General features: G+C 32.3%; 1 protein-coding gene across 3 annotated transcripts in view; it reads right to left on the bottom strand.

Annotated features, from left to right (window-relative positions):
* Positions 1 to 808: 808 nt before the first annotated feature.
* SPOCK3 (SPARC (osteonectin), cwcv and kazal like domains proteoglycan 3) overlaps positions 809 to 16,676 on the bottom strand; it is a 491,467-nt gene continuing 475,599 nt past the window's right edge. For all 3 annotated transcript variants that reach the window (XM_047857662.1, XM_047857660.1, XM_047857661.1), the window contains 4 exons: positions 13,969 to 14,190; positions 9,038 to 9,100; positions 5,715 to 5,852; positions 809 to 2,492 (listed from right to left, as the gene is read on the bottom strand). In XM_047857662.1, the coding sequence (XP_047713618.1) occupies positions 2,323 to 2,492; positions 5,715 to 5,852; positions 9,038 to 9,100; positions 13,969 to 14,190 (593 nt within the window). In that variant the 3' untranslated portion in view covers positions 809 to 2,322. The remainder of the gene's footprint in view (positions 2,493 to 5,714; positions 5,853 to 9,037; positions 9,101 to 13,968; positions 14,191 to 16,676) is intronic.

Genomic DNA, 16,676 nt, shown 5'->3' with positions numbered 1-16,676 from the left:
ATAAATTTATTGCCTATTTTCCACAGTAGAATATTAATTTCATGATTATTTTGTTCACCAGTGAATTTATAGTGCCTAAAATTGTGCCTGGATTAGAGTAAGTGCTGAATGTTGGTATTTTGGGGGTAAATAAATAAGTATAGTTGTATTGAGTTAAAAGATACAAGATGAATTAAGTGATGATCAAGAGATCTAATATACACCACAAATAGAATATTTATACACAGATATTACAAATAGATATTGTATACAAACATATACATTACATAAGTTTAATAATGTAAATATTTTCAATTTTATATTTGCTATTGAATTGGTTGCTTTGTTACTTTAAGTCCATTTATTAAACCTCTACTTAGAATTTGTGGGATCTTTTTTGTCTTCTTATAACTATCCATAACTTATATTTTATAATTCCTATACATGTATCAAATAGATAAAATTAATCTATCCCTCTTCAAAATTGCTGTTGCTATAGAAATTTAGCTCAGTATTTTAAACATGCTATCACAAAAATGGGTTTAAAAATAACACCATCAACAAAAAAAATGATCTACTTTGGAATTCTCTGACAAATGAAATAAACAAAACAAATCAACAAATAAAAATAATTGTTAATGTATGCAGGAAAAGAATATCCAAGATGCCAAGGATTCTGATTTTGAAATTCAAAATTTTCAAAAAACTTTCCTAGCTAGTTTGCGATGTGTTCATTTTTAAAAAAATCAATGAAAATATTAAGAATCCATCGTGCTATCTATAACCCAGAAAATCATTCAGAAACGGTTTAATTTGGTTACAAGATTCTTTATTTTGCAAACTATACATAAACAGTAAAAAAGAAAATGCATTGTACTTTAAATATTACATAAAATCAACATTAAAGTTTCTTTTTTAGTGTGTATAAATCAAATGGAAATAATTCACCAATTTTACCTTCGATGAATTGTGTATTGGGAGAAAAGTTGACCCACTGCTTAAATTATGATACCAATGCATAAAATTCAATAGGTTTTTCCATTTGTATTATGGGCACAAAACCATAGGTCTGATATACTTAAAAGTGATGGTTTGCCAAAATGTCTACACAATTAATTAACATGCTAACTTAAATACAGCAATTAAAGTAATTTTTGTTACAGTTAAATCTTAAATGCTACTCTACACAATAATCATAAACAAGTCCACATGGCAATTATGTAACAATAGAAAAAAAGAAAGAAACATTTTCCATTTTCTTCATTCCAGCAGCAGTACCTTTACTGGTATTAATTTGTTAATTAGGTGTGCTTATATATTGCCTAATATCCTATATTGGTATGCATGCTAAAACCTTTCTATTTCTATTTTGCAAGGCACCATACAATACGGTCTCTAAGTTGCGACACTAGTAATAAAAATGGCATAATTCTAGGATTAAATGCAAAATTTTATCTGAATAAGAAATAAAATAAGAATTAAGACTTTTAAATTTGACATTGAGGCAAATGACAAACGTTTTGTGCAAATGTAGTTTAAATTAATCTTTCCTTTTGTCTTCCTACTTTAAATTCTGCACCCTAAATCGCTGGTCAGAAAGATAAAGAAATCGAGAAAGGTAAAGAAATCATGCTGTTTTAGAATATAAAAAAATTCTACATGAGAATGCTATCCAACTTAAAATAAAAATTAGAAAGGACAAAGAAGTTTTTAACTTTCAGAATCCATGGTTTTCCGTACTTGCCATTTTGTAAAATATCCTAGCATATCCAGAATAATTTCATCATTGAAAACATCACTATTAATGAAAACACAATGGAGGACTCTACACTTGTTACCATTTTTCTTACCCGTCGGTATCCCCTCACTCACTGTAAATCTAGGAAGATGCTACCTTGGAATAGCAATTAAGGTCATGCTTAGTTTTATAAAATACTTGGGACCCAGGCCACTAATAAGTTATTGTAAATTTAACTTAGAATATCTCTCAGAAAAATAACGTATACAACCTCAAGTCCTGATTGTTGTTTTGCTTGTGGGAGATTGACATAGTTGGTTCTTATGAAAATTTGTTTATATCAGTAGCTCTTCCTAATGTTTTTTCCCCCTCTGGCTAGACTCCATATGCATTTTCTTTTTCTCTAAGGCATATAAAAACTCAAGATAAATGATTCTTATTTAAACATAAAGTCCTATGACATTAGCTGCAATATTTGAAATAATTATACAAAATATATGTGAGTTTTAGAATTCTTTTGTTTTAGGGCAAGAAGATAATTCTCAATAGGTTATCACTTTGTAAATAATAGAAATGTAGAATTTATAGGTCTCAGCTCTCGTTAATCAGATGTACCCATCACGGTCATCACCATCATCATCGTCATCCCCTTCGTCTTCATCATCATCTTCAATTTCATCTTCATCATTCATAATATCGTCTTCATCATCTTCATCGTCAGTCCATTCATGGAAATCTCCACTTGCAAAATCTCCAGATATCTCAAAATCAATAGCTTAGGGAAAAAAGTAAACATTATTATTAATGTCATTTGATTGAGTAATGGGATAATTTCCTGAGATACATAAAGTTCTGATGAAAATTAAGCAAATTAGTACAATTTTACTTTGGCCTTTAACTTATTTAACAAAGGTAAGGAAAAATCCACGCTCTATCATTTGTTGAAATTTGTGTCCTAAAAAGCTGAATCAGTAAGGAGATCTGATATGCAAGGTTTCCAGTTCAGTAATATTGATCTCAGCCCAGTTTTTATAGAGGCTCATGTCAAACTTTGACTTTTACAAAGAATTTTAAATTTCTCCAATTAGTGTGGTAGGCAAAATAATTGCTCCTTTAAGGCCTTCGCCTCCTAATCGCTAAAACCTGTGAATGTGACTTTAAATGGTAAAAAAAAAAAAAAGCGACTTTGCAGATCTGATTAAGTTAAGGACCTGGAGATGAGGAGATTATCCTGCATTATTCAGATAGGCTCAGATGATCGCCCGCATCCTTAAAATCAAAGAACCTTTCCATATTGAGTCGGAGGGAGTTGTGACTAGGGAGAACAGTAAGAGAGATGCAACGTTGCTAGCTTTGAACTCGGAGGAAAGGGTCCATGAGCTAAAAAATATGAGCAGACTACAGAAGGTGAAAAAGGCAAGGAAACAGATTGTCCCCTAGATCCTCTAGAAGGTATGCAGCACTGATGACCCTCAGATGTTTAGTTCAAGAAGGCCCATGTTGGACTTTGGACACACAAAACTGTTAAGATAATACATTTGTGTAATTTAAGCCACTAAATTTATGGAAATGTGTTGGGGCACCTGGGTGGCTCAGTTGGTTAAGCGTACTACTTCAGCTTAGGTCATGAGCTCATGGTCATGGGTGTGAGCTCTACATCGGGCTCCATGCTGACAGCTTGGATCCTGGAGCCTGCATCAGATTCTGTGTCTTCCTCTGTCTCTGACCCTCCCCCGCTCATGCTCTGTCTCTCTTTGTCTCTCAAAATAAATAAATGTTAAAAAATAAATAAATTAATGGAAATTTGTTACAATGGCAACAGAAAACTAACATAAGTAGTCAGTACTTTAAAAAATATTTGGATTTATTCATTACTATTTATAGAGGCCAAATTGTACATATATCTCATAATGTTTATTTTTCAACCCTATGTTAGTGTGCATTTATTTTCTACCTTTTTAAATATTTTAGTCTTAAAATTTTGAGGTAGCTAATTAAAACAAATCTTATTAATGTAATCCATTGTTTATAAATTGATTTTATAATACAACACATTAAAATTCATATCTTATGTGAAGATAATGTTATTTCTATCCTCCTACACAATGTCTCTTGTTAATAATTTCAAGATGCTAAGAAAACTCAGAAGTCATGTTCTCAAAACAGTTTCTTTGTTCACTCATTGAATTCATCCCCATATAATTTTTATTTTCATCACTGATAATTGGCATCACTGATAATTGGTGTAATTAATAATGCAGCCATTTTAAACTACATATTACAAAGATATGCTCTTTACATGTTAAAGGTATGTTAGGCATCTACTTAATACTACTTTATCTCACTTAATTCTAATAATGTTGGCTAGAAAACTAAAACCAAGCTATTAAAAATATTATGGGATAAATACATGCAGAAGAGGCACTTAAGCACTAGATGTCATTACCTTTATATAGTTTACCATTTATATTTTTTAAATGATCACGGTCTATCAGTTTAAAAATTGCATAAAGTAGCAGCATTCTCAACAATAGCCAAGTTACGGGAAGAGCTCAAATGTCCACTGACTGACGAATGGATAAAGAAGTGGCATATATATGTATATGTATATGTATGTGCATATATATGTATGTGTATGTACATACAATGGAATATTACTCAGCTACCAAAAAGAATGAAATCTTGCCATTTGCAGTGTCGTGGATGGAACCAGAATGTATTATGCAAAGCAAAATAAACCCATCAGAGAAGGACAAGTACCATATGATTTCACTCATATATGGCATTTAAGAATCAAAACAGAGGAACATAGGGGAAAGGAAAGAAAGATAAAATAAGATAAAAACAGAGAGGGAGGCAATCCATAAGAAACTCTTAGCTAGAGAGAACAAACAGGGTTGTTGGAGGGGAGGTGGATGAGAGAGATGGGCTAAATGGGTGATGGGCATTAGGGAGTGCAGTTGTTGGGAAGAATGTTATATGTAAGTGATGAATCACTAAATTCTACTCCTGAAACTGAAGTAATTTGAATTTAAATAAATCTGGAAAGAAAATAAATAAATACCACTTAAAAGAGACAACTAGACATTATGTAAAATACAAGATTGACCAAGTACTTTATTTTCATTTTTGGCCATGCATATTGAGACACAATTCATTAATTCCTAGTATATATGTGTGCATGAACATAGGAGTGTGGATGTTGTGTTTGTGTGTGTGTGTGTGTGTGTGTGTATAGCTAAATGAGTTTTGTAATGAAAACTCATCATACAAACAAAAATACTCATTTGAAACTTGCATTCAAAAAAAAATTTATGAAGCAAAAAGATACCACATTTAAAAATTTAAAATACATGTGCATGATGTGCAACTTAACTCTAATATTATTTTTAGATTTACACATAAAAAAGTCACCTCCATGAAAAGAATTAGAATATTAATTATATATATAATTATATATATTAATTATAATTACCTTTCAAACATTTAAACTATATTTTTCCGACCCAAATATAAGGATATATGTTCATATAGCTGCAATTTGTGGACCTTTCCTTCAAAAACGTTAGCTTTTCTTTAGTGAATGAGCCCATATACTCCCTAGGTCAATTTCTCCAAAGGTATGCAGACAAAAGGGCTCCATATGGGGACAAGGCACACACTGGAGTTAGCCAACTTGGAATAGAGTGGATGACAAGAATATGCTGTACTTGAGAGGAAAACAGGAGGTATTTAACATTTCTGTATATGAAGTAGTAAAAGGAACTCACCTTTTAATTCTTCTCCCTTCAAATACTTAAGTAATGCATTCTATTTATTATTTACACAAGGTTTTCATATGCTAGGAGTGACCCTTTTTGTCACCCCTCCCTCCCCAATATATTCTACATTTTTTGCATAGAGTATGTCCTCCTTAAATGCTTGGGCAAATTAATGAGATTCTTAAGAACTCATCTTGTGCTTGAGAAATTATTAAATAAGTAATCCTTATTCTTACCACAATCTGCAACACCATTTGTTCTGGATCCCATTACTTCATTTCCATATCTGTCAACACACCAGCACTGTCCAACACTGCCATGGCACTGTGCTGGCTTGTAGTAACCATCTTCATCACAGAGGGGGATGTACTGTCCTGTGAAACACACACACACACACACACACACACACACAATTATAAATAAGTTGTGTTTCTATTTGATGGTCAGCACCTATGCATTAATTCACTCAAGATATACACACATGGAGTTCCCCCTCCAGGCTGTGAACTAGTGATATGTATAGAACAAAACAGGTAAGGTTACTGCTGTCATGGGGCAGGATATTTACATAATGAACTACTTTATGTTTCTTTTGTTAAGCAAATTTATTATTACTCCTTCTCATTCTGCAAAGGGTACTCTGTTCTCACAGGTATAATACAGAATTAGAACCTGGGTAATGCCGTGTGTATTACATCATCCAGACCACTTAGAATGGCACACCAGACCCCCTACCATCATCACTGCCTACTTTCTATTTTCTTTTCCCCAAATTTTCCTTCATATATTCCAAGCTTTTTCCACATCAAACTGTTTTGCCCAAATTCACTACTGCTTCATCTCTGTATTTATCTGTTTCTCATCTGGAATCCCTCCCTCCTTCCTTCCCTCCCTCTTACATTTTAATACTTGACTTAAATGTGACCCCTAATATGCACCCCTCTCTTAAACTGGAAGATTTCTCATATGCTTCTTATAACGTGGTGTGTGTGTGTGTGTATGTGTGTGTGTAGTTTATTATTACATGCTTTCACCACTATAATGTGATATCCTCTCTATTGGGAATTTTGCATTCTCTTTGTTTTGAGTATTATATTAACAACTCTTAATCAAGTGGGAAAGACAGACATTTATTTTCACATCTATAATATCTAACATAGTACCTGGCACACGGCTAATGATAAATGTTTAATTGATAACTTAGAAGTGAATTCACTTTCTTAAATGTTTATGCCAACACAACAAAGTAAGGCTTAGGAAATTAGAAAATTTTCTTGTCTTCCCTGACTATTCTATTCTCTCAGTGACCAGACACACTCTAGTTATCTAGTGAGAGAGAGAGAGAAAAAAAAAGCAACTGCTGAATAAATCAATAGAACATGAAATTCTTTCAATTTACTTAGTCTTGTAACCATATGGGATCATAATATTACCTCTTTAAATAAAGTTTCAAAATTCTGATCAATAAATAGTTTAATTTTAAAATTGTAATTCATTTGAAAGATTTGGAGTATGAGACTATCAGTGAAGTAGACAGATTATTACCAATATAGAAAACTTGAAAACGCCGTCTGTAGATTTAAGACCAGCAAAAATTAGAACACTTTTTTCACATTCTTATCTCCATATTTTTTTTAATCGTATTTTTTTTAAATGTTTATTTATTTTTGAGACAGAGCATGAACGGGGGAGGGGCAGAGAGAGAGGGAGACATAGAATCGGAAGCAGGCTCCAGGCTCGGAGCCATCAGCCGAGTCGTGACCTGAGTGGAAGTCGGACGCTTAACGACTGAGCCACCCAGGCGCCCCTATTATCTCCATCTTTTAAAAAGCTATCATATCTTGACATCTTTGACATAAAAGTGTTATGATGTACAGTTAGTGTAACCATTAATTTATCTTTAATGTCAGTATGGCACACTATCTCTATATAACAACTGATAACGTTTCAGGTAAGTACCGTTATACTTCCAAAAAAAGAACTATTTAGGGCATTCATTCTCTAATAATGATTTCCATTTTTATTATGTAAAAAGAATAAAAGTTACTCCTTCCAAAGGCACTAAATATGTTTTCGTTTTTTTAAACTGCAAATAATCAAATTCTGAATTTTGGTACGTCTAAAATATTTTTCAATTGAATTTCAATGGCTTTTCCCATTGTACATGGATAAACTTTGTTTTGTGGAAACAAAGAAACCTATGTATGACTGTATTATTTCATTTTTGAGCTGTGGTGTAGTATGCATTTTTTTACCAGAGTTAAAAGAAACATAACACATTGTAGTTTTATCATTAGTAATTCTTTATATCTAAAAGTGCTTTATTACAAAAAAAATAGCCTTTTCATTTTGAAGTATGGATTTTCAAGTAATTTATAAAAACTCATTTAAAATGCAATATTATAATTACGAAGATAGCGTGACATAATAAATCAATGAGATTCAAAAATATTAAAAATTGTGTTCTGTTAAATACTCAAGAGCATTAATATACATGGAAAAGACAAAACAAAAAACATTGCATATGTGGTATTCTGCATTGGATCCTAAAACAGAAACAGGACATCAGTGGAAAAACTGGTAAAATCCAAATAAAGTCTAAGTTTTAACTAATAGAATTATAGCAATGTTAATTTCTTAGAATTGACAAACAGACAATGGTTATTTGGTACATAATAAGATGGTAACTCTGGGGGAGGTCGAGTAAAGGCCATATGTAAACTATGTACTAATCTTTGTAAAATTTCTTTAAAATTATTCAAAAGAGTTTATTTTAAAATTTTATGTCTAGAAGTATAAACAAAATAATCACACATAATAGTTTAGTAATTTCTTGATAGTCAAGCACTCTAATGTTTCAAGACTTTCGGTGAATTTTGTTATCTATCTATCATCTAATACATATATTTACTTGCTAAAAGTAAGTTAGTAAAAAGTGATGAAAAATACTAGAAAGTTTATTCAAGTTTCTTTGAGGTACTACGGCATGCTTTCACCCATCTCTCTCTCATATTACTTTATACATGTTAGATTATTATAGATACTATTACATATATATTATATATTACATATTACATATTATATATCATATATTAGATATTAGATTATTGTAGGCATATTAGATTATATATTAGAATATATATAGATCATATAAATATTATACATTATTATAGATATATTAGAATATATAAATATATTAGATTATTTTATATGTATTAGATTATTATATGCATGTGTGCACCATTATTCTTGAATTGTTAGCCCCAGAATTAGAATGAAAGTTTCTGCTGATCCTTTAACTTTAGCATTGTTTAAATCTCTTTTTTCACTTAATAACTTTCAAAATGAACATTATATTAGGGTAATAAAACAGACATAATATCTTTCAATAGGTAAGATAATAAAAGTAAGTTTAATGGCTTTCAAAAACTTCATAAATTTTGTTACTGAAATTTAGTGTCGTCTATCTTTGTTGGATTAATATTGATTTTATGTTGCTGTTTCCCTGGGGTTATTTATGTAAGCAATAAAGGCTTCAGAAGAATGATCTATTACTCACCTAGGAGCTTCTTTACCCCTTGCCGCTTCTGAATATTGCTGAGCTCCGTCTGGCAAGGTGGGTCTGCAATGACATTAAAAGTGTTACTTCAAGGATTATAGTTAAATAAAAAAAAGAATAATTTCTATGATATCAAACCTCATCTGGTCTTTACATGGCTTTAAAAGACACATATGATGTATTATTTCTTTTTTATGGAGTACGTACCTATAAGATAAATGTATGTGTATCTATATGCATACTTGGAGGGAGAAACAGAGGCAGGGGGGAAGAGACAGAGAAAGAAAGGCTTTCCTAATTATTGGTATTAGATTATCTTGATTTTTCGCAGACAGACCAAATTGTATAGAAAAATGCAGAGAATGATATGAAATACTTATATGATGGAAAATGGTTCTTATCGTTTACTTTTAAACGGTCAATCAACTCAGCAATATAAATCCGCCTGAGGGACTGGTGTCAAAACAATTAACTGATTATGTTTTCCCTTTATTTAAAACAGGCTATAAGATATAGAGAAATAGCTTGCATTAAAAAAGTAATCTCTAAAAAAAGTCAATGCTCTTTCAGCTTATCTCAGACACACTATTATAAGTTTTGATACTGAATAATGCTGACAGGCTTTGGTCTTTTTAGTTCTATCCAGATACTTCAAGTATATATGCAGTGTGGAAACAGGACATATTACAAAATAATTTCTGATAAGCCATCTTTTAAAAATTAAGCAAATTTAGAAATAAAGAATTGCCTTTCTTTTCGAACTCAACCACTTAAAGGAGAACATTTTCAGATAAATATAAAATTCTAAATGGACACAATATAGCTTGGCTTATATTATTATTATATATTATGACATATTTTATATAATAAATATATTTTCTAATTTATAATATTCAAATAGTTCAATGTATTTTATGCTCATATTCTAAAAACCTTCTATATAAAAAGGCATCTTAAATTATTGAAGCAAAAAGCCAATAGGAACTAGTACCTACTTTCCCATACTACAACATTTTAGGGAAAAGGCAGGGCATAATTAATTCAAATAATTTAAAAATATTATATGAATTTGACAATATTCAGTTATTAAATTTTCATGTAAGTAACAAAGTGTAGTGAGGAAATGAGACAAAGTGATTAATATATATATTTAATTTTTTAATGTTTATTTATTATTTTTGAGAGAGAGAGAGCACAAGTGAGAGCAGGGGAGGGGCAGAGAGAGAGGGAGACACAGAATCCTAAGCAGGCTGCAGGCTCTGAGCTGTCAGCACAGAACTGTGAGATCATGACCTGAGCCAAAGTCAGACGCTTAATTGAATGAGCCACCAGGCACCCCAATATACATTTTATAGTTTAATATATATAAGCCAAACAAGTATTTTTCCTTGGGAAATCTAATGTGAAGAAAAAGTAATTTTTTTCAAAGAGAGAGAGAGAGACTATACAAGAAACAGACTCTTAACTATAGACAACAAACTGATGGTTACCAGAGGGTAGGAGCATGCTGGGGGAGGGAGGGGTGATGAGAAAAATAGGTGAAGGGGATTAAGAGTACACTTATGATGAGCACTGAGTAATGTATCAAGTTATGCAACATAGGCTTATAGAATGGACATTTAAAATTTTACTCCTTCCAAATATAATAGAAGCCAGAGGAAATTTTTGAGCTGAAGTTTCAATATCATATTGAAGGCATTTTTTTCTAATTACTATGGACTAGTTATTGCAAAGTAAAAATAATATTTGTATATGTTTGCTATGACATTGCCTGAAAATCCATGTACATTTGATTCTCTCGATTAGTGACCTCACTGAATAAACATGAGTACCAGTCCCACAAACTTTGTATGAGGGAGCAATTTAAGATTTCACGAGTACACTGTACAAGATTCAGCTGTTCATCTACACGTATTTAATTCTGAAGTATTTCTCCTATTATTTGTAAGGCGATTCTGCTGTCTGGTCTTTAACATGAGTATACTATATATATATATATATATATATATATATATATATATATAAAACTCTTATTTATATATTATATATTTTATATATTACTCTAATATATAGCCAAATATAGTACATATTACTTTAATTACAGTAAATAATAATTTGTTGTTTTATTGAATAGTGAGGAAAATACATTCTTTTATAAGGTGAAACATTTGAAAGCATGCTTTTAAATAAATGGTTATTCTTTTTTTTTTTAATTTTTTTTTCAACGTTTATTTATTTTTGGGACAGAGAGAGACAGAGCATGAACGGGGGAGGGGCAGAGAGAGAGGGAGACACAGAATCAGAATCGGAAACAGGCTCCAGGTTCCGAGCCATCAGCCCAGAGCCTGACGCGGGGCTCGAACTCACGGACCGCAAGATCGTGACCTGGCTGAAGTCGGACGCTTAACCGACTGCGCCACCCAGGCGCCCCAATAAATGGTTATTCTTTTTCATTAGATTACTTAATAAACTAATTCTTATTGTTATTCTCAGTGTCTGATAGAGCTTTTTCTAACATTTTCTAGCATATTAAGGTAATAAAAATAATTAGCCAACTCTCCTTAGCTTTGGGGAAGGTGTATAAATCCTTTCACCCACTCAGGTACCATTTATTAAATTATATCTACCATGTATTAAATAATCTCAGAGAAAATCTTCATGTGACTATAAAGATTTTAACACTTTGGCTGAATACTGCTTAATAGATGAAAAGTATTTAAAGCAAAATTTTTCTTTGGGAACCTTTCAGTTCTACAAATATTACTGCAAAATCCACAAATGTTTTAATATGAAACTATTTCTATAGAAGAAACACTGAGTTTTCCATAATTTTTTTCACAAACATGCTATCATAACAATAAAAAATTTAACTAAAATAAGATCATAGAAAAGATCAGATATCTTTTTATGGTGGATTACCAGCATTGATTTTTCTATTCTTTAAACGCTTTAAATGTATACTAGTCATTAAAACTATCATGTAGCTTTTTAGAAGTGTGCAATTACCTAGAAAGCAGAAATACAGTAATAAAATCAACAGAGTACATGTGTGTGGGTGTAAGGTTTAGAATATTCTAATAAAGAAAATCTGTTTTGTTTAAAGTGATTTATAAATAAACTACTCTAAAATTCCTGTTGTTGACTCACTACTAATCAATTTGTGGGTAATCATTTCATCCCTAATTACTAAACTATTACTAATACATTAAAAAGTATTTGAGGTAGTAGAAGTCCCTACATAAGGTATTAGTGTTTCATATGAAAAGCGGAGTAAAATTAATACACCTTTAAGTAGATTGTACATTCTCTTAGCTGTCAAGAATGAAAATAAGGTGACAATAGCAGGTGTATCACATTAGACTAATTCCTTGTTTGTTTTTTAAAATTAGGATCAACCAGTCAGAATGCCTAAAATTCACAACTCAGGAAACCAAAGATGTTGGCGACGATGTGGACTGTCACTTTTGCACTGTCAGTGGGAATGCAAACTGGTGCAGCCACTCTGGAAAACAGAATGGAGGTTCCTCAAAAAAATAAAAATGGAGCTATCCCATGTTCCAGTAATTACACTACTAGGTATTTATCCAAAGGATACAAAAATGCTGATCCAAAGGGGCATGTGCACCCCAATGTTTATAGTAGCACTATCAACAATAGCCAAAATATGGAAAGAGCCCAAATGTCCACCAACTGATGAATGGAAAAGGATGATGTGGTAAATGTATACAATGGAATATTACTCAGGTATCAAAAAGAATAAAATCTTGACATCTGAAACGTGGATGGATCTAGAATGTATTACGCTAAGTGAAATAAATCAGTCAGAGAAGGACAAGTATCAAATGATTTCACTCATATGTGGAATTTAAAAAACAAAACAGATGAACATAGGAGAAAGGATGGAAAAATAAGAAAAAAACAGAGAGGGAGGCAAACCGTAAGAGACTCTTAAATACAGAGAACAAATTGAGGGTTGCTGGAGGGGTGTTGAGTAGGGGGATGGGTTAAATGGGTGATGGGTACTGAGGAGGGCACTTGTTGAGATGAACACTGGGTGTTCTAGGTAAGTGATGAATCACTAAATTCTACTCCTGAATTACTCCATTATTACACTATATATAAACTAACTTGGATTTAAATAAAATAAAATAATAAAAATAAAATTAGCGTCAAAATTACACACACCACTGTTTCCTTAGTTTCCCCAAACTTTATCATAAAGTGAGGTTTTGGATCTTTTTTTCTTACCTACTTAATTTCAATTGCCATTAGATTGATTATCTAAGTATGGTTTCACTGTTACATTGCATTTCCCAGTAAAGAAGGATGCCTAAGGAACTAGCATCATACCAGCTCTCCCAGGTAACTCGCCTCTTCCACAGAATCAAGAGACACTTTCTTTGCTAGTGAATTTGTACGAAGCTAAGTTAGTTTTAAAAGTTTGAAAGGCCAAGACATTTTAAAATCAAACGAGTAAAAAATAACTTTATGGTGAATGCAGTGGTTCATTCGGCACATTTAATAAGATCACAAAATAGAACATTAAAACTCCACACTATAGTGATAAAAAACCCATTTATTTTACACCGTGGGCAAAGCAGATAGCAAATTAATTTTAATGATTGCTTTTAATATCTATGTTCTCCTATCTCTCTGTGCTTCTTGGTGGTTCATAATGGAAACTATAATGAAGTGCATTAATATAAAATACTAATTACTATTTTTCATCTTGTTTAGCATGTTTTGTATCCCTAGCCGAGTTATATTGTTTAACATGCTGCTTATTTGCTCTTTTATTAAGCACTCTAATGAGAAAAATATCTACTAAAATGAATGGGATAAGATGTACTTTTTTTTTTTAATCATGAAGAAATAGATAAAATTTGACATGCAGGTCAACTATCTGCATCAGTATGTGTCTCATATTTTACCTTGCTGTCTCTGGAAGCAGTAGCACCATTCATTGTTCGATATCAAACTGTCCTTGTATGTGTCACAAGAATTGAAGAACGCCTTGGTACACTGTTCATTCTTATCAAGGTAAATGCTTCCGAGCTCTGACTGATCCAGTAGCAGGTCATAGTTTGTATCAAGTCTATTAAACATCCAGCCAAGCGAATCCTTGCAGATCGGCAAAATACTGGTATCAAATCCTAAAGGCAAAGGCAGAAAATGATTAGCGAAATCTGAAAGTCACCATCAGCAGCAAGCAAAATAAAGGAAAATAATAGTTGGTTCCTGTTAGAGCACCCACTCAACAGTCAGACGTTAAGGCTTTAAATTCATCTTGGGTAATTAATTTCAACATAAAATGGGGATGGTAATACCTACCTTCAGGACAGTTGTGAGAAGCATCTAGCACGATTAGGCATTATTCAATGGCACTTATTTTTGTAATTATGTTAGATATATTTACCATTCTTCAAACTGTTTCTTAATAAATAGGTTGTCATTATGAATGTATTATTGAATAATAATGTCCTATTAATAAAGAAAGAAAATTCATTCCCATTCAAAGAAATTTTACAGAAAGTAAAATTTTAACAAAAGTAAAATTTAACACATAATAAGGAAGAATTTCATTAATGCTCCGTATCTTTGTGGAACCATGGCGATTTTATAAGTAATACATGTCCAGAGAAAGAAGAACCATCATGTGATTTATACAGGTACTCTGTCTTTTGGTTCTCTTAAGGCAATTTTTACAATTGCAAATATGCTGAAATGGGAGATGGTGGGGGGCGCTGGATGGACACAGGTATAGAGAAATAATGGAAATGGGTTTGCATCCAAGGTACAATCTATCAAAATTTGGGTTTCTCTGGATAAACTTCAGACCCTGCTAACACTCCATGTCCTAAATAGCATCAGATACAATGTCAGTGTTTTGAAGCATAATTTAAAAATTTACTTTCAATTATTCTTTGTCAGGCTTAAATGATCTTTAACAGATATTTTGGTAACGCAGTTTCTTTTTTATTTGCTCTTTTCCACTCATTATAAGTGAAAGTAAAATAATAACTCAGTTAACTGGCATGAAAAAGAGGATGCACTTGGACTTGTGGAGACTTTCGGAAAGCTGGATATCCAAAGGGTTTAACCTCAATAGCAGGGGTTGAAGAGTAGTTTAACCATTTATGAATGAAATTCTCTCTCTGCTGCAGTTAATTTTATGTTCTAGTTGTACATAATCTATTTTAATATGTACCTTTTATTTAATTTTTATACTTCAGGGTGTACAGGTAATTGAAAATAAAGACATACACATTTAGGATTTAGTTTTTAAATCCTATTTAGCATTCTTAGGATAAATAGTATTACATTAAATAAGTCCTGATTGGGAGATTTGGGACTTAAGAAATTCTCATTTTAAACACCTTTTTGGAATTTATTCTATTCACGTATCAGAACATATTGTGCTTTCTGTCCATGAATCACCATGCTTTCTATCCATGGGTTTCCAAAGGTAAAAGAGGTATTTGCGACTCTTTCATAAAAGCATAGAGAAAAAAATCCAGTATTTTTTTTATTATTTGTATTTTCCTTTGCAAAATTGTTTGTAGAATAAAAACAGAATTCTCCCACTCAAACAAACTACAAGCACTCATGAGTTTCTCATTTCCTATTTACTTTTCGGGTCTTAACCTTGGTTCTGCAAATACAGGGTTGAAAATATAGATAAGGCCATTATTCTCTTGGAGCTTATTTTTAAAACAGTATGGCTTAAGATATTGGTTGGAACTGTTCCTTACTGCCAGAAATTGTCAAATGCTCAGTGATCACATGAAGAAAGGAACCCACAGCATAATATACTAACCACTGCAAAAGTATTCAAAGGAATGAAGTTCTTGGTGTGAGATTTCTGGTATGCCTTTGAGCCACACCCTCTCTCTCATCTCATTTTCTGGTACAATGGAGAAACCCAATGGTGCAATTCAGCTTTCATGAATAAAAGATATGGAAAGAATACAGAAGAGCTATTACCCTTTGGTGAACAGTGAGAGTTAGTAAAGAGAGATTATCCTCTCCCTTCACCTACTTATTGAGAATAGAGGACTCAACTGGCTAGTTTCCTAATGCTTAGCATGAAGGTCTCATTGAGAGCCCTAGTAAAGTCCACAAGTGTCTGCAAGAAGGAGAGCTAAACATCTGATTTCCAGGTGAATATCTGCTTATCTACTTGTGACTAGTCCTGGTCAAAGTGGGGAAAGAGCACTGGGGAAAGACAGTGGGTATAACATCTGTGCAGATAAAAGGCAAAGACTATCTGGGATTTAACCAAAGACTGAAGGCTCTCTCTCAGTGTTTGGGATGCAGGGGTAGGTGAGATATAAGAAATTGTCCAGAGAAAGTGAAGAGAAGGCCAGCTGTTAGAGATTCATCATCTCATGAATGCTATTTAGTGACAGGCGGTGAAGAATCAGCAGTGAGATAACAGAGCATTCAATTCTAGTGCACATACTCTGGCCCGTATTTTTAGTACAATAAAGAATGACTGAAATGTTAGAAGAGAGTGTGACACCATCTTAATTTTGTTTTAAAAGGAAACACTTTCTGGCATGTAAATTATATGGGAGCAAGTGTGGAAATTGGGATGCCAGTAGGGAGTAACTGGAATAGCCCATATGAGAGATTTTTG

This window comes from Prionailurus viverrinus, chromosome B1 (assembly GCF_022837055.1).
Source record: "Prionailurus viverrinus isolate Anna chromosome B1, UM_Priviv_1.0, whole genome shotgun sequence".
NCBI classification, from domain to species: Eukaryota; Metazoa; Chordata; class Mammalia; order Carnivora; family Felidae; genus Prionailurus; species Prionailurus viverrinus.
This window is presented reverse-complemented; position numbering and strand designations above follow the sequence as displayed.